Source organism: Osmerus mordax, chromosome 4 (assembly GCF_038355195.1).
Source record: "Osmerus mordax isolate fOsmMor3 chromosome 4, fOsmMor3.pri, whole genome shotgun sequence".
NCBI lineage: Eukaryota > Metazoa > Chordata > Actinopteri > Osmeriformes > Osmeridae > Osmerus > Osmerus mordax.
Genome location: NC_090053.1, coordinates 21,785,379 through 21,804,742, shown reverse-complemented (window position 1 = coordinate 21,804,742; position 19,364 = coordinate 21,785,379). Strand labels below are relative to the sequence as shown.

Here is a 19,364-nt window from a genome sequence, read left to right as displayed (position 1 = left end):
TTTCCTCCTTGAAATGTTCTCTCCTTCACTCAATCCTGTTTAAATTATTAACTTTTTACTGGATTTTATAAGCCCAGTTGTCTTTTCTGTAATTTACAATGGCATTTGATCAATTTGGAATGTTTTAAGTCTGACGGCACATTACAATTTTAACTAGTGTTCCTGTGTCTTAACTGTTGGGTTGTGGTTTCTAGACTGGTTATTAGACTGAGAAGCGTGGCGCTTTAATATGACACCAAGGCAGCACGTGCACTCAGCTGAGCAGATCAACACCTTCATCTGTTCCAGGGGGAAACCGACATTAGGGGTGGGGGGAAAAATAGATTCACATTTGAATCGCGATTCAGTCTTCTAGCGATTCACATCGATTTACAAATGTAAAAATCTCTCAAATTGTTTTGTAATATAACTTTTTTATTTATGAAAAACATTTTTTTGATTAAACATTGCAAAAAACATTGCAAAAAATCATCTATCGATTCGTGACCCCAACAATCGAATAGTGAGGTACTAAAAGATTCCCACCCCTAACCGACATGCAGTACAGACAAATGTTTCTGTGTCAGGTGAGTTAGGGAGTCAGGTGGCTGAGCGGTTAGGGAGTCGGGCTAGTAATCTGAAAGTTACCGGTTCGATTCCTGGCTGTGCACAATGACGTTGTGTCCCTTGGGCAAGGCACTTCACCCTACTTGCCTCGGGGGAATGTCCCTGTACTTACTGTAAGTCGCTCTGGGTAAGAGCGTCTGCTAAATGACTAAATGTAAATGTGTCACCTGCAGTGACCCTGGCACCAGATGGCCTCTAGATTGAGTCTAGGCTTTGCTGGGTTTAATGCTCACCCCAAAATTATGGAAGCAAATCATGACCAAAATTTAAATTAAAATGCATTTGCAGAAATGCTTATTCATTTTAAGAATGTGGCTGCATTATTTGACATCCTATTTGCATTTTAATTTTCTTCAAGAGTGCTCAATCTTTCACTTAATTAAAATGAAAAAGAAATAGACATTTGAGATTCAATTTTCAAAATATGCCCTAGCAAATAGATACCAAAATTAAATTTGAAATGTAAAATTTGAAAATTAAAATGCATTTGCAGAAATGCTTTTTCATTTTAAGAATGTGGCTGCATTATTGGACTCATAAATAAAATTTTAATCAATCATTCTATTTGCATTTTCTTCAAGACTGCACATTTTATGCCATAATCAAAAAGAAAACTGATCGGACATTGCTTTTTCGTTTTCGTGGTCTGCCCGCAAAGTACTGCCCAGAATTCGAAAACGAAAAAGCAATCTGAGCAGCGCAGCAGAGTGACGTCAGTAGCCGCTCTTCTTCAGCTCCCTGCTGACCGAGCTACCCATTCTTATGAAAAAGCATTTCTGCAAATGCATTTTAATTTAAATTTTGGTCACGATTTGCTTCCATACAAAATGGATGATTCTTCAGATAAGCACTGTACTGTTATTTGTCATCCAAGAGGAACAGCTATTATCAGCCCGTGTCCAGACAGAACTGGGATGGTCTCAGCGCTCATGGGAAATGTGTTCAGTGATAAGGCCTGTAGAGCCCAGGTGACTCAACACAGTAACTTTGACAGGGAAGGCTTTATGTTTCTGTATTCACCAGCAAAGGTAGTTTAAACAGGATACATGTTTTATATTAACCACATGACATGCTTTATTTCATTTCTACATAGTCATCGTTGCATCGTCCGTCTCCTGGTAACTGCTCAGAAAATGACACAACCCGTGTACGTCCACTTATCTAGACATGCCAAGCAGTCGTGATGGTTCCACAATATCTTTTTAAGTTATCATTTCAGTTATTACAAATTCAGTTTAGTACAAAGTAATGCCACTGTCCTTTTAAAACAGCCTTCAACAACTTCAAATCAGTTGTGAAGACACAGTTGGATATTTACAAAGTTCAAGTTTGTCTTTATACAACAAAAGTGCATCAGCTATAGAATATATAATTTGCTATAGTATACAGCTTGATATACCTATGCCAGCTCCTTCACCCTGATAAAGGAGTGTGTGTTGAATGTTCTAGAAACAACATCAGAGACCGCACCTTCAGCTGCTGGCATAGGTAGTCTTGTCCTGAAACAGGTCACTGCTTTAAGTTTCTGTTGTCTTATTTCAGGCTTAGTCATAATCCCAACAATGAAGAAATCACACATTAAAATGACTCAGGCCTTGCTGGTGTGATAGTGACTCAGTCCTTGCTGGTGTGATAGTGACTCAGGCCTTGCTGGTGTGATAGTGACTAGAGCCCGACCGATATATCGGCGGGCCGATATTATCGGCCGATATTTGGCACTTTCCAAACTATCGGTATCGGCATTTATAATGTCCGATAAATGAATATTAATGTTTTTTTGTTTTTGTTTTTTTTCAAAGGACTTTAAGTTTCATATGTTAAGTTTGTATTTTTATACATTTTATTTATCAGAAACTGCATTAACATATTATTTTAGTGAGGAAATAATAACAGGAGTCAGATGGCTGAGCAGTTAGGGAATCGGGCTATTAATCAGAAGGTTGCTGGTTCGATTCCCGGCCATGTCAAATGACGTTGTGTCCTTGGGAAGGCACTTAACCCTACTTGCCTCGGGGAATGTCCCTGTACTTAGTCACTCTGGATAAGAACTTCTGCTAAAAGTGACTAAATGTAAACTACAAATAACTACTGTTAGGGAAATCAGTTTGTTTTGTTCTGGATTTTAAAAATATTTTTTTATATCGGCCGATATCGGAATATCGGATTTTTTAATTACCAAATATTTGTATTGGTATCGGCCTTAAAAATCCTTTATCGGTCGGGCTCTAACAGTGACTCAGGCCTTGCTGGTGTGATAGTGAAAGGTTAGAGATCCAGATGTGACACAGGCTGCCTGTGTTGTCCATTCTGAAGCTGTCCGAGGCCGGGGGTCAGAGGCCGGGGGTCAGAGGCAGGGGGTCAGAGGCAGGGGGTCAGAGGCAGACCCACAGCCCAGCCACAGGTGCTTCCACTGAGGTGAGGAAGCCACAACAGCTGGTAGAGCAGGGAGGACGTATAAAGCAGCCCTGTACTTTTCTTACACAGCACGACAGCCTCTGTGCCTGTTCAGCACTGCACGTCCCTATCTGGATCTGCATTCAGAGGACAGCCTCACAGCAAGGCTGGGGGGGTGGCCTCACAGCAAGGCCGGGGGGCTGCCTCACAGCAAGGCTGGGGGGTGGCCTCACAGCAAGGCTGGGGGGGTGGCCTCACAGCAAGGCTGGGGGGGTGGCCTCACAGCAAGGCTGGGGGGTGGGGGGCTGAATGGGGGGGGGGGGTCCCTGAGCGATTGGGCTGTCTGGCCCGCGCAGCCGGTTGCCATGGTTACCGCTCATCCGAAGTCTTTCCATTGGCTTCCTGCTCCTCCTCCCTCCTCTGGCGTCTGTTGAAGAAGCCGAGCTGGACGGGAGAGAGAAGGAAACTCTTGTTCTTCATACAGCAAGATGCAAATCTGTGCAGGTTTGACATACGCGTCTCATAAATTCTAGCAGGCAGGTACTTTTTCTTCCCCAATTAATTTCTCATCACATTCCTATTTATTTTCAGTCAGAATAGCAAGGCCTGCAGGGTTGTGATTGTGTGCAGTCCTGTATGGAACCGTAGTGAAGCAGAATGAGGGGGTTAAAGGTTTAGGGAACAGGTAATCCACTGCACATATATATGATCCTCTGCAGCTATTGTAAAGGCTGAAGTATAATCTTGTATAATGTGATGTGTGCTGTGTGTGTGTGCCCATGAGCATGTGCCTGTGTGAGAGTGTGTGTGTGTGTGTACCTTCCACAACGCCAGGACCAGCAGTGAGAGCAGTAGCAGACCGCCCAGAGAGCTGCCTACTATAATCCAGATGGGGATTCTAGAATCTTCCTTCCTGCTCATCTCCAGGATTATCTGCAGAGAAAAACCACAGATGAGCTCAGGCCTGGAGGACAGACAGGGGGTTAGCAGGGAAAGCACTCGACTCTGACAAGTGATTATCCTATCTATGGAGAGTCCTTTCTATGTCTCTCTGTCCATCTATCCGTCTATATATCTATAGAAGCTTTCAGCTCGTCCCAGCTCGTCCCAGCGCCCTACAGCTCCTCACTACACACTAACCCTGCAGCACCCTACAGCTCCTCACTACACACTAACCCTCCCAGCACCCTACAGCTCCTCACTACACACTAACCCTCCCAGCGCCCTACAGCTCCTCACTACACACTAACCCTCCCAGCACCCTAGAGCTCCTCACTACACACTAACCCTCCCAGCACCCTAGAGCTCCTCACTACACACTAACCCTCCCAGCACCCTACAGCTGCTCACTACACACTAACCCTCCCAGCGCCCTACAGCTCCTCACTAAACACTAACCCTCCCAGCACCCTACAGCTCCTCACTACACACTAACCCTCCCAGCGCCCTACAGCTCCTCACTACACACTAACCCTCCCAGCACCCTACAGCTCCTCACTACACACTAACCCTCCCAGCACCCTACAGCTCCTCACTACACACTAACCCTCCCAGCGCCCTACAGCTCCTCACTACACACTAACCCTCCCAGTGCCCTACAGCTCCTCACTACACACTAACCCTCCCAGTGCTCTACAGCTCCTCACTACACACTAACCCTCCCAGCGCCCTACAGCTCCTCACTACACACCAACCCTCCCAGCACCCTACAGCTCCTCACTACACACTAACCCTCCCAGCACCCTAGAGCTCCTCACTACACACCAACCCTCCCAGCACCCTACAGCTCCTCACTACACACTAACCCTCCCAGCACCCTACAGCTCCTCACTACACACTAACCCTCCCAGCACCCTACAGCTCCTCACTACACACTAACCCTCCCAGCACCCTACAGCTCCTCACTACACACTAACCCTCCCAGCACCCTACAGCTCCTCACTACACACTAACCCTCCCAGCACCCTACAGCTCCTCACTACACACTAACCCTCCCAGCACCCTACAGCTCCTCACTACACACTAACCCTCCCAGCACCCTACAGCTCCTCACTACACACTAACCCTCCCAGCACCCTAGAGCTCCTCACTACACACTAACCCTCCCAGCGCCCTACAGCTCCTCACTACACACTAACCCTCCCAGCACCCTACAGCTGCTCACTACACACTAACCCTCCCAGCACCCTACAGCTCCCACTACACACTAACCCTCCCAGCACCCTACAGCTGCTCACTACACACTAACCCTCCGAGCACCCTACAGCTCCTCACTACACACTAACCCTCCCAGCACCCTACAGCTGCTCACTACACACTAACCCTCCCAGCACCCTACAGCTCCTCACTACACACTAACCCTCCCAGCACCCTACAGCTGCTCACTACACACTAACCCTCCCAGCGCCCTACAGCTCCTCACTACACACTAACCCTCCCAGCACCCTACAGCTCCTCACTACACACTAACCCTCCCAGCACCCTACAGCTGCTCACTACACACTAACCCCCCCAGCACCCTACAGCTCCTCACTACACACTAACCCCCCCAGCACCCTACAGCTGCTCACTACACACTAACCCTCCCAGCACCCTACAGCTCCTCACTACACACTAACCCTCCCAGCACCCTACAGCTGCTCACTACACACTAACCCTCCCAGCACCCTACAGCTGCTCACTACACACTAACCCTCCCAGCACCCTACAGCTCCTCACTACACACTAACCCTCCCAGCACCCTACAGCTCCTCACTACACACTAACCCTCCCAGCGCCCTACAGCTCCTCACTACACACTAACCCCCCCAGCACCCTACAGCTGCTCACTACACACTAACCCTCCCAGCGCCCTACAGCTCCTCACTACACACTAACCCTCCCAGCACCCTACAGCTCCTCACTACACACTAACCCTCCCAGCGCCCTACAGCTGCTCACTACACACTAACCCTCCCAGCGCCCTACAGCTCCTCACTACACACTAACCCTCCCAGCGCCCTACAGCTGCTCACTACACACTAACCCTCCCAGCACCCTACAGCTCCTCACTACACACTAACCCTCCCAGCACCCTACAGCTGCTCACTACACACTAACCCTCCCAGCACCCTACAGCTCCTCACTACACACTAACCCTCCCAGCACCCTACAGCTCCTCACTACACACTAACCCCCCCAGCACCCTACAGCTCCTCACTACACACTAACCCTCCCAGCACCCTACAGCTCCTCACTACACACTAACCCTCCCAGCACCCTACAGCTCCTCACTACACACTAACCCTCCCAGCACCCTACAGCTCCTCACTACACACTAACCCTCCCAGCACCCTACAGCTCCTCACTACACACTAACCCTCCCAGCACCCTACAGCTCCTCACTACACACTAACCCTCCCAGCGCCCTACAGCTCCTCACTACACACTAACCCTCCCAGCGCCCTACAGCTCCTCACTACACACTAACCCCCCCAGCACCCTACAGCTCCTCACTACACACTAACCCTGCCAGTGCCCTACAGCTCCTCACTACACACTAACCCTCCCAGCACCCTACAGCTCCTCACTACACACTAACCCTCCCAGTGCCCTACAGCTCCTCACTACACACTAACCCTGCCAGCACCCTACAGCTCCCACTACACACTAACCCTGCAGCACCCTACAGCTCCTCACTACACACTAACCCTCCCAGCACCCTACAGCTCCCACTACACACTAACCCTGCAGCACCCTACAGCTCCTCACTACACACTAACCCTCCCAGCGCCCTACAGCTCCTCACTACACACTAACCCTCCCAGCACCCTACAGCTCCTCACTACACACTAACCCTCCCAGCACCCTACAGCTGCTCACTACACACTAACCCTCCCAGCACCCTACAGCTCCTCACTACACACTAACCCTCCCAGCACCCTACAGCTGCTCACTACACACTAACCCTCCCAGTGCCCTACAGCTCCTCACTACACACTAACCCTCCCAGCGCCCTACAGCTCCTCACTACACACTAACCCTCCCAGCACCCTACAGCTCCTCACTACACACTAACCCTCCCAGCACCCTACAGCTCCTCACTACACACTAACCCTCCCAGCACCCTACAGCTCCTCACTACACACTAACCCTCCCAGCACCCTACAGCTCCTCACTACACACTAACCCTCCCAGCACCCTACAGCTCCTCACTACACACTAACCCTCCCAGCACCCTACAGCTCCTCACTACACACTAACCCTCCCAGCGCCCTACAGCTCCTTACTACACACTAACCCTCCCAGCACCCTACAGCTCCTCACTACACACTAACCCCCCCAGCACCCTACAGCTCCTCACTACACACTAACCCTCCCAGCACCCTACAGCTCCCACTACACACTAACCCTCCCAGCACCCTACAGCTCCTCACTACACACTAACCCTCCCAGCACCCTACAGCTCCCACTACACACTAACCCTCCCAGCGCCCTACAGCTCCTCACTACACACTAACCCTCCCAGCACCCTACAGCTCCTCACTACACACTAACCCTCCCAGTGCCCTACAGCTCCTCACTACACACTAACCCTCCCAGCACCCTACAGCTCCTCACTACACACTAACCCTGCCAGTGCCCTACAGCTCCTCACTACACACTAACCCTCCCAGCACCCTAGAGCTCCTCACTACACACTAAGACTAACCCTCCCAGCACCCTACAGCTCCTCACTACACACTAACCCCCCCAGCACCCTACAGCTCCTCACTACACACTAAGACTAACCCTCCCAGCACCCTACAGCTCCTCACTACACACTAACCCTGCCAGCGCCTTACAGCTCCTCACTACACACTAAGACTAATCCTCCCAGCGCCCTACAGCTCCTCACTACACACTAAGACTAATCCTCCCAGCGCCCTACAGCTCCTCACTACACACTAAGACTAACCCTCACAGCGCCCTACAGCTCCTCACTACACACTAAGACTAACCCTCACAGCGCCCTACACTACACACAGGCCTGCCCATAAGGGGAGAAAGCTTTCTGGGGCCCAGCCGTGGTGCCAGCAATAATCTAGTTGATTTTAAATATTTCGCGAGCGCAGAATTCCGACGAAAACCCGCGGAATTTCAAATAGAATGCATTGGTCTGAGGCAAAATTTTTATAAACTTGTCAACTCATTACGTCTCTATTCTTTCAAAATATTTTACCTGTAAACAGAGCCCATTGCCACCAGTGTAGGTAGTAGGTCTGTGATAGCAATCGAAGGAAGTCTGTCAACCCATAAATTGATACAGTAACGTTCACGTTGGACTAGCTACTGTAGCCAATAATCCCAAGATTCAGCCCTGGAGATAATTGACACGGAAACACTTATCAACCAAAATTACGGCAATAGACAGGGCCAGGGAGTTTTCAGGCGATCTTTATGAGGATGGATCAATACTTTTTTGCAAAGTCTGTCAACATGCAATCGACCATATACAACGTCAAACTGTTGTGGAACATCTTCGGTCGCTCCGACATAAGAAGGGCCCATTCACTGGACCTTTTCAGTGGCAATTTCTATGTGCGGGCCTGGCGTTCTAACTAAAAGTTGATTAGAATCCACAACATTTCTGATCCTCCTAGTTCACCAGCTTGACCTCTGACTGAAGGTAGGCAGTGTGCACTGTGACCAAGTGCCAGCTGGTCTGTGATGCAGCAGGGGGTGGAGTGCTGGGCCTACCTGTCGAACAGGCCTCTCCTCCTGCAGGAACATGGGGGAAGAAGGGCCCAGCTGGATGGAGGCAGATGTCACCAGTGCCAGAGACCTGAACTTCACCTGCCAGAGAGAGAGAGAGACACACACATCAGAGATGGGGGGGGGGGGGGGGGGGGGGGGGGGGATTTCCAACCGTTATTCTGAGGTGGCAAAACATCACATTTAGCAGCATTTTATTTATTCATCAGATGCTGTGATCCAAAGCGACCGACGAACAGAGCATGTAGAAAGTGCAGCAGGAGATGGAGGATCAGAAGAGTTCTACAGGATGTAGACGTGCAGAATTCTGCAGGATGTAAACGTGCAGAATTCTACAGGATGTAGACGTGCAGAGTTCTACAGGATGTAGACGTGCAGAGTTCTGCAGGATGTAGACGTGCAGAGTTCTACAGGATGTAGACGTGCAGAGTTCTACAGGATGTAGACAATCGGAGCCAAGGAAAGGGCTGTACATTTACGAGACGCATCACAGTAAACATCTCAGCTGACAGGTGCGAAAATAATACTACAGCGACATAAAGTAGTAATAATAATAAATTTTATTTCCAAGGCGCCGTTCTCGGCACTCAAGGACACCGTACAGAGGTATATAAAACCACTAAAAGCAGCAGAAACATTTGAAATATAACATTAAAAACAACAGAAGGAAGCAGTGAAAATGACATTACGTGGAATAAGCAGTAGTAAAGAGATGTGTTTTGAGTTGTGATTTGAAATGGGGGAATTAATCTATATTTCTGAGTTGGGGTGGTAGTGAGTTCCAGAGACGGGGAGCAGAGCGGCTGAATGCTCTACCCATGGTAGTGAGATGGGCAGAGGGGACAGACAGGTGTATGGAGGAAGAGGATCTGAGGGAACGGGAGGTAGTGGGACCCTGGAGGAGATCAGACAAATATGGGGGGGTGAGGTGGTGGATGGCCTTAAATGTAAACAGGAGAATCTTGTATTGTATGCAAGACTGGACCGGGAGCCAGTGGAGCTGTTGAAGGACAGGAGTGATGTGGTGGATAGAGGGGGTGCGGGTTATAATGCGGCCAGCTGAATTCTGGACCAGTTGAAGTTTATGGAGGGATTTGTGAGAGAGGCCAAAAAGGAGGGAGTTGCAATAATCTAAACGGGAGGTGACGAGACTGTGTACAAGAATGGCGGCAGTGTGGGGGGTAAGGGAGGGGCGGAGACGGTTGATGTTTCTCAGATGAAAGTAGGCAGACCGGGTGATGTTATTGATGTGGGGCTGAAAGGACAGTGTGCTGTCAAGGATGACACCCAGACTCTTAACCTTGGGGGATGGTGAAACGGAGGAGTTGTCAATAATAAGAGAAAAACTGTTGGTTTCGGATAAAGTGGATTTGGTGCCAATGAGCAGAACCTCGCTTTTATTACTGCTTAATTTGAGGAAGTTTTGGGTGAACCAGATTCTTATTTCAGCTATGCAATCAGTAAGGGAGGTGGGTGGGAGAGTGGACAAGGGTTTGGTAGAAAGGTAGAGCTGGGTGTCATCAGCATAACAGTGAAAGTGAATGTTGAATTTGCGAAAGATATTGCCAAGGGGAAGGAGGTAAATGATGAAGAGAAGGGGCCCCAGGACAGAGCCTTGGAGCACACCTGAAGTGACAGAGGAAGGAGTGGATTTAAAAGACTTGAGTTGGATGAACTGAGTGCGGTCAGAAAGGTAAGATGTGAACCAGTTTAACTGAGTGTAGGTGATGCCGATCGAAGATAGCCTGTTGAGGAGGGTGGTGTGACAGATGGTGTCAAAGGCTGCACTCAGGTTGAGGAGGATGAGGATGGTTAATAGTCCAGAATCAGCTGCCATGAGGAGATCGTTAGTGATTTTGAGAAGTGCTGTTTCAGTGCTATGGAGTGGGCGGAAACCGGACTGGAACTGTTCATAAAGGTTATTGCGGGATAGGTGAGAATGGAGTTGAGAGGCAACTGTTTTTTCCAGGATTTTGGAGATGAAAGGTAGATTGGATATAGGACAGAAGTTATTGAAGTTGGAGGGGTCGGCACCAGGTTTTTTCAGAATTCGGGTACACTTAGTGACGGCCTGTCTGCTTGAACAGACTCCCCCGGGGATTGGGGCAGTATGGATGATGTCTGACGGTGGGGAACACTACTATAGCAAGAGGAGACAGGTTGAACTCTCTTCCACAGTTCAGAACAAGGAAGAATACTTTCTCATCACAACTTTCTCCTTTTCTCCATTTCATGCAGAAACAGACACCATGTTTCATGCAGAAACAGACACCATGTTTCATGCAGAAACAGACACCATGTTTCATGCAGAAGCAGACACCATGATACTCACAGCCAGCAGGGCCTGGAGGTGCAGTCGGCCCATGATCGTCACCTTGGTCTCGCGGTACGCAGGCAGGGACAAACGGCACTGCACAGACACAGTCTTGCTGTTGGAGTGGTTCTGGAGAGTTCAACAAGCACCAGACTGTGTTAATGACACAGACACAGTCTTGCTGTTGGAGTGGTTCTGGAGAGTTCAACAAGCATCAGACTGTGTTAATGACACAGACACAGTCTTGCTGTTGGAGTGGTTCTGGAGAGTTCAACAAGCACCAGACTGTGTTAATGACACAGACAGCCGTTACATCCAGGACCCAGGGAGGTCATGAAGGTAGCTGGGTAGTTTAGGGAAGACATGCACACAGAACTCCATCTCACCCCACTGTCCTCAACACACAGCCAGGCTTCAGGTATTCGTTATTGTTATTCTTAGCTTAGCAGTTTCCAGGTGAATTATTTAGTATCATTACATTTGTCTAATCTGTATTTATATTATACTGTATAGCATAAATTATTCATAAGAATAGTAGCTCATATAAAATGTATTTATCAGAGGTTAGATTATTTATTATTGGCTTAGATAGGCGTCTTGGAAACTGTCGAGGAGAAGGACCTAGTAGTTCCAGAGTTCTTGCAGATGTCAGAGCTGAAGGTGAGCAGCAGGCAGAGCAGAAGAGTGGATCAGAGTAGAGCAGAGCACAGTAGAGCAGGGTAGAGCAGAACACAGTAGAACAGAGCAGAACAGAGCAGAGCAGAGTAGAGCAGAGCACAGTAGAGCAGGGTAGAGCAGAGTACAGTAGAGCACAGTAGAACAGAGCAGCAGTGTTTACCATCTGAGGGAGGGAGGAGAGGTCCTCAGGAGAAACCTGTCCTGGAGACAGAGAGCGAGGGAGGACACAGTGGGAGTCCACTGCCTGTGGAAGAGAGAGAGGGTCGGGAGGAATATCAAACCAGACAGTTCAGCCCCCACCTGTTTAATAGTCAATATGCTGCATAGTGGGTTCATCATCTGATGAGTCACACTGGTTACTGTGTTTACTTGCCTGATAAACAGGTACAATGTTACTTATTGGAGACTGACCATTTATAACCGGCAACTCAAAATTAATCTGTCACCTGATCGATGTGGAAGCTGGTGATTTGGAGAAGATGGTTCCCAGATGCGGTTATGGCGCAGGCATCCACAGCAAACTGAAGGTCTGTCACTGAGAAGAAGCCAAGGTTCTGGATCTGGAGAAAGACACACCAACCACCACGTCCAAAGTGTATGAAGAGGTGACAAAGGATGCAGCTTTGTGATGTTGATCGCAGCTGTGTGAACTCACATGGTAGGTGAGGTTGAACAGGGGTCCGAGGTTGCCAGTTTTGTCAGAGTCTGTCTGGATGTCAAAGCGTGGAGAGTTGGGATCTCTGGGGTGGGGGGAGAGATAAGGGGGGTGGGGGAAGAGGAGGTTGGGGGAGAGATAAGGGGGGGTGGGGGAGAGATAAGGGTGTGGGGGGAGGGGGGTGGGGGAGAGAGAAAAGAAACGGTCTTCAAACGATTCAAACCAACATCACAGAAATCTAAGCGAACGTGAGACTGACATGCATTCAGAAGCCATCGTGCTGCAACAGCCAGTGAAAATGTCACCACTGTCAACGCTTGTCTGGTTGACTTCACGGATATAGAGAGTAGATTAACTGGCTGGAACCCACCTTGTGAACAGAAGGTCTGCTTCATATTTAAGAGGGTGGAAGATGTTGTTGACGTTGTCGTCAGGGTTGATCTCCTGCCCATCGCTGCAGAGGAAGACAAGCTAAATTGACAGGCTCTCTGCTAGGAGATGAGATCTACATGGTAGTCTGGTAGTTCAGGATTCAGAGGTACCTGCTCTACGGTATCATAGCACCCTCACCTGGCGGTTTCCAAGACAACTCTCACATGGTCCAAAAAGATGGAGCTGAACTGGAGCTCCAGATGGAAAAACACCTGGAGCAGAAAAATATAAACCCTTAATCCTCAACACACACACACATACACACATACATACACACAGATCACCACACACACACACAGACAGACAGACAGATCACCACACAGACAGACAGATCACCACACACACACACAGACAGACAGACAGATCACCACACAGACAGACAGATCACCACACAGACAAAAAAAGTTAAAGATTTAACTGTTATCCTGTATAAGAATGATTCTGTGTTCAGTATTCCTTGTGTGCAAAGAGAGGCCTACCCCCAAACATGACCTATAGATGACACTAGGCTTACGTAAACAAACTGACCTAGGTTGACCATTATCATACCAGAGGTGCAATAAACCTTATCTGTGTTGAGTGAATCATATGGTCAGACAGACAGACAGACAGACAGACAGACAGACAGATCACCACACAGACAGACACACACACACAGACAGACAGACTGACAGACAGACAGACAGACAGATCACCACACAGACAGCCAGACAGACAGCCAGATCACCACTCACACAGACAAACAGACAGACAGATCACCACACAGACAGACAGACAGCCAGATCACCACTCACACAGACAAACAGACAGACAGATCACCACACAGACAGACAGACGGGTGGTACCTGCAGCACACAGGAGTGGCTGGTGTAGGTTTCTGGGTTTCACTAGCAGAACGCCATTGTGGTTCTGCCTCAGGCTAAAAACCACCTGATCCACATCGAGCCTTACCAGGGGAAGCCAGTAAGAACCTGAACCAGAGTGTTGGCAATTAAATCCAGCATCCAGCCATCTCTGCAGGGAGGCCCCTGACAGCCTGCTGTAGAGGAGAAGCCAGATGCCAGGACTGGTGCTGGTGCCTCCCTCCGCCTGCTCTAACAAGCCGGGAAATAACTGTCCGTTTATTCAAACCATGTCACTGCTATGAGTGGCTGGACTCTGGTGGTGTTTCTTCTAGCTGAGCAGTTCACACAAGCTGAAGTGTCGTCTACACTAAGGAGACTGACATGGCTACCAGACAGTAGTACCTGGGCCTCATGAGGCAGACATGAGGCAGACCTGAGGGCAGACCTGAGGCAGTACCTGGGCCTCATGAGGCAGACCTGAGGGCAGACCTGAGGCAGAACCTGGGCCTCATGAGGCAGACATGAGGCAGACATGAGCCAGACCTTAGGGCAGACCTGAGGCAGTACCTGGGCCTCATGCGGCAGACATGAGGCAGTACCTGGGCCTGGGACCTCATAAAGGGAGCGCTGACGTTGCATGTCCTCTTGTTCCACTGTCTGTCCTCGGAGGGGCACTCTATCTTGATGTCTGACTTGTCCTGCAGGGCAGAAGACAGTAGAACACAGACAGTAGAACACAGACAGTAGAACACAGACAGTAGAACACATACAGTAGAACACAGACAGTAGAACACAGACGTTAACACTTTAAAATGCTTTTCAGCTTCTGAATAGCGTTTTCAATGCATTTGCAATGTTTTGTATGAAACTTCTGGGTGAATGGTTTCCCATCACTATGACTATTATACCATGTTAATCTTGGTGGTTTATACATGAGAAAGGGTTTTGGCATTGCAATGGAGTGTTACTAGTACTACAACACAGACAGTAGAACACAGACAGTAGAAGACACTGTAGAACACAGACAGTAGAACACACTGTAGAACACAGACAGTAGAACACAGACAGTAGAAGACACTGTAGAACACAGACAGGAGAACACAGACAGTAGAACACACTGTAGAACACAGACAGTAGAACACAGACAGTAGAAGACACTGTAGAACACAGACAGTAGAACACAGACAGTAGAACACAGACAGTAGAATACACTGTAGAACACACTGTAGAACACAGACAGTAGAACACAGACAGTAGAACACAGACAGTAGAACACAGACAGTACAGCACAGGCAGTAGAACACAGACAGTAGAACACACTGTAGAACACAGACAGTAGAACACAGACAGTAGAGCACAGACAGTAGAACACACTGTAGAACACAGACAGTAGAACACAGACAGTAGAACACACTGTAGAACACAGACAGTAGAACACAGACAGTAGAACACACTGTAGAACACAGACAGTAGAACACAGACAGTAGAACACACTGTAGAACACAGACAGTAGAACACAGACAGTAGAACACACTGTAGAACACAGACAGTAGAACACAGACAGTAGAACACAGACAGTAGAACACACTGTAGAACACAGACAGTAGAACACAGACAGTAGAACACACTGTAGAACACAGACAGTAGAACACACTGTAGAACACAGACAGTAGAACACAGACAGTAGAGCACAGACAGTAGAACACAGACAGTAGAACACACTGTAGAACACAGACAGTAGAACACAGACAGTAGAACACACTGTGTAGTTCTACATGGCACAGCGGACCTCCATCCATGCTTCACTGGTTGTTTCCTTTAGAGATAATTGTTTCTTTTCTATTCCTGACTGCCCAGAAAAGTGGAGCCAATTTGATTCCAAATGCTTTTTGTACCAATCACTTCAGAGCATGTGGACTGGCACAAATTCTCCCTCCATCTTGGTGTTGTCCGTCACAGATAATCACCCGCTGCACAATTCACCGGGACAAACCTGTAAAGCTTTAAAGGTTGAAGCTCTGCTGGGAGACCCTGGCTCACCTACCCCCTGTCGAGGCTCACCTGCCCCCTGCCGAGGCTCACCTACCCCCTGTCGAGTCTCACCTGCCCCCTGCCGAGGCTCACCTACCCCCTGCCAAGGCTCACCTGCCCCCTGCCAAGGCTCACCTGCCCCCTGCCGTGGCTCACCTACCCCCTGCCGAGGCTCACCTGCCCCCTGCCGAGGCTCACCTGCCCCCTGTCGAGGCTCACCTGCCCCCTGCCGAGGCTCACCTACCCCCTGCCGAGGCTCACCTACCCCCTGCCAAGGCTCACCTGCCCCCTGCCGAGGCTCACCTGCCCCCTGCCGAGGCTCACCTGCCCCCTGCCAAGGCTCACCTGCCCCCTGCCGAGGCTCACCTTCACTATGAGGCTGGAGAAGAGCAGGTTGGAGGAGAGAGAGATGCAGAGGGTGGCGCGGTAGGCGTTCTCTCCTCGGTTGTCAAGGCGACCGTAGACAGCCATCTTCCTGCGGGCGGCCTCCACCACCCGCTCCGACCTCGCCGCGTCTCCACGGTGACGACACAGAGTCAGGGACGAGTGCTCCCGCAAGCCACAGAACTGCCTTCAGACAAGAGGTGGAGCTCTCAGTCCAGCCTGGGAGTGTGTGTGAGAGACTGTGTGTGTGTGTGTGTGTGAGAGAGAGAGAGAGACTGTGTGTGTGTGTGTGTGTGTGTGAGACTGTGTGTGTGTGAGAGAGAGAGAGAGAGAGAGAGAGAGAGAGAGAGAGAGAGAGAGAGAGAGAGAGAGACTGTGTGTGTGTGTGTGTGTGTGTGTGCGCGTGCGTGTGTGTGTGTGTGTGTGTGAGACTGTGTGTGAGAGAGACTGTGTGTGTGTGTGTGTGTGTGTGTTTGCGTGTGTGTGTGTGTGTGTGTGAGAGACTGTGTGTGTGTGTGAGACTGTGTGTGAGTGTGACAGACTGTGTGTGTGTGTTTATGCTAGCAACTCACGTGGTGTCCAGCAGATCAGTGTGGCTGTGCAGGGAGAGGTCAGGGACACAGCTGTCTTCCCCCTCACAGCCGTTCCAGAAGGGGAGCTGTAACACAGACAGGAACCACATCACATCTTAGGAGCACAGCCCTTTATACAAGCAGTATCACAGAGGGCTTCACATACGCCCATGAAACTGCACCTAACCCAACCTGAACCCTCAGAGAAGACAAGGACTAAACTACCGGGAAAACTCAGACAGTAGTAATCAACTGAAGAGCTCAGCTGAAGTGTTCGAAAGCAGCGCTTCAGTGTGTTTCATCCCCTCCAGGAGATGGGCGGAACAGCGCTGGAGGAACATGAGGCTTCTCCTCACCTCACTCCTGAAGGTGGTGGGCCAGCCCAGGTCCAGCACTGGCCCCTCATCAGGGTCCTGCAGACCCGCCTCCACCACAAACACAATGGGCCGGCCGTAGTCTGTGGTCTCCTGTTCAGACAACAGACACCTTGTGTCACACAAGGCTCTCCACACCAGGACAAAATATCCAGAAACATACTGTAGTGGAGATAATAATCCTATTCTTAGACTGGCGGCTGGTTCTGTGTTTGTGGCAAGGTTCAGCCGGTGTGTCCAGTATTTGACTGCGTGACAATAGTTATGAACATGTGGGTTGGCTCACCCTATGAATTACCTGCAATGAATTAACATACATAAACGTAATATTCTAACCCGTAACTTTGGGGCCTTTTCTATTAAATGTACACAACTTGTAACGGCCTCTGTAATCCTCCAGAGACAGTATGTTGAGGAGATGCCAGTTGCTGTGCGCCCTGTGAGAGCGAGTCCTTGGCTGGACATTCACCTGCACGTGGAAGCGGATGTGCTGGGCCTCTTCCTCCCCGGGGAACAGGGACAGCATCTTATGCTGCAGGCGGTCGCTGTCTTCCAGTGTGGCCCTGGGGGGGTACCGACGCTCATCTGCCAGCACACTGTACCACACACCTGGGGGGAGAGAGAGAGAGAGAGAGAGAGAGAGAGAGAGAGAGAGAGAGAGAGAGAGAGAGAGAGAGAGAGAGAGAGAGAGAGAGAGAGAGAGAGAGAGAGAGAGAGAGAGAGAGAGAGAGAGAGAGAGAGAGATGAAGAAAGGGGAACATGGGAAAGACTTGTCAAAACTTGGAATCCTTCACAGTATCTGTCCATGCTGAAAGCGATGCAGTGGGTCAGTGGGTCATCATCAGAGTTCTCCTGCTTCTCCCACACAAGGATACGAGCCCAGGTCCCCTGACTCACTAACCAAACAACCACCTAAACACTGTGGAAAGCAGCTACGCCAGCAAAGACCCAGCTCTTCCAAGTTGGAGGGAGAGAAGGAAGAGAGAAGGGAGAGAGAGGGATGTGGAGATGTGTCTGTCAGGTCAGCCTTTCATGTAAACCAGCGGGTTCAGGAGCAACACAAGACACAGACCTAAGAAGATGATCCACTGGCTATGGTGATTTATTACTGTGTGTGTGTGTCCGTGTGTGTGTGTGTGTGTGTGTGTGTGTGTGTGTGTGTGTGTGTGTCCGTGTGTGTGCATGCACATATTCCTGTCTGATAGGATCCAGATGAAGGAAAGGATGAAGGAGGATGGAGCTGGAGGGAGAGAGGGGTGAGGGATGGAGGGGGAAGAGAGGGAGGGGGGATGAAGGAAGGGAAGGATGGTGAGGGAGACCAGGGAGGGAGAGAGAGAGGGAGGGAGGGATTGAAGCCTGACATATTTTCAGTCCCTCTCCCTGGTCTGCTTGACTAAGTGACGCACTTGAAAGAGTTCCCCGGCCCCCTGGGCTCATTAGCAGGAAGGATCCATGATAAACACTGGACTGACCCACGACGGGACATCTGACAGGAATTACTCTACGCTACCAAATACCCCCCACACCTCCTCCTCGCCTCAACCTCTTTATCATTTCCACTCTCTACAACGTCTCTCCCTACAACACTGTCTAGCAGATAGGATCTAGGTTCTGCTGAAGATTCAGGATCTGACCCGGTTCTGATCAGGTTCTGATCAGGTTATAATACAAGCAGTGAAGTAACTACTGTTCCTCACAAAATCTGACATGAAAAGTTGTAACTGAGGATAGACAGAGAACTGCCCCCCCACACACACGTCTACACTTATAATGGACACTGACATGGACACACATGCAACACGCTGAACCCATCCCAGCGTACCCACTCCCTCCCTCTGCAGGGGCGTGCGAGCAGGCGTGCGAGCGTCCAGGCGGAGGCGCAGGGTCAGGGACATGCAGGTGACGTCCTTCCCCATCCGGTGACAGTCCTTGTTGAACATGTTGATCTTCTTCGGGCTCAAAGTGGAGTTTGACCTGGATACGGACAACACTGCGAGACCTGGGAGAGAGAGAGAGAGAGAGAGAGAGAGAGAGAGAGAGAGAGAGAGAGAGAGAGAGAGAGAGAGAGAGAGAGAGAGAGAGAGAGAGAGGAGGTAGATGTAGAGGGGCAGAGAAAGAGTGGGAGAGAGAGAGGAGAGAGAGAGAGAGAGAGAGAGAGAGAGAGAGAGAGAGAGAGAGAGAGAGAGAGAGAGAGGAGGTAGAGAGAGAGGGGCAGAGAAAGAGAGAGGGAGAGTCAGAGAGAGAGAAAGAGAGAGAGGGAGAGACAGAGAGACGGGAGAGGGGCAGACAAAGAGAGAGAGGGAGAGACAGAGAGAGGGACAGGGAGAGGAGGTAGAGAGAGAGGGG

General features: G+C 49.8%; 1 protein-coding gene across 1 annotated transcript in view; it reads right to left on the bottom strand.

Moving 5' to 3' along the window:
• Positions 1-3,330: 3,330 nt before the first annotated feature.
• The window catches only part of itga11b (integrin, alpha 11b), a 34,896-nt gene continuing 18,862 nt past the window's right edge, over positions 3,331-19,364 (bottom strand). The window contains 16 exon segments of the mRNA XM_067234721.1: positions 3,331-3,444; positions 3,820-3,933; positions 8,719-8,814; positions 11,066-11,176; positions 11,886-11,969; positions 12,172-12,285; positions 12,381-12,465; positions 12,751-12,834; positions 12,951-13,024; positions 14,257-14,355; positions 16,055-16,259; positions 16,645-16,730; positions 17,001-17,111; positions 17,488-17,627; positions 18,841-18,973; positions 18,975-19,017. Coding sequence (XP_067090822.1) covers positions 3,370-3,444; positions 3,820-3,933; positions 8,719-8,814; positions 11,066-11,176; positions 11,886-11,969; positions 12,172-12,285; positions 12,381-12,465; positions 12,751-12,834; positions 12,951-13,024; positions 14,257-14,355; positions 16,055-16,259; positions 16,645-16,730; positions 17,001-17,111; positions 17,488-17,627; positions 18,841-18,973; positions 18,975-19,017 — 1,654 coding nt within the window. The 3' untranslated portion in view covers positions 3,331-3,369.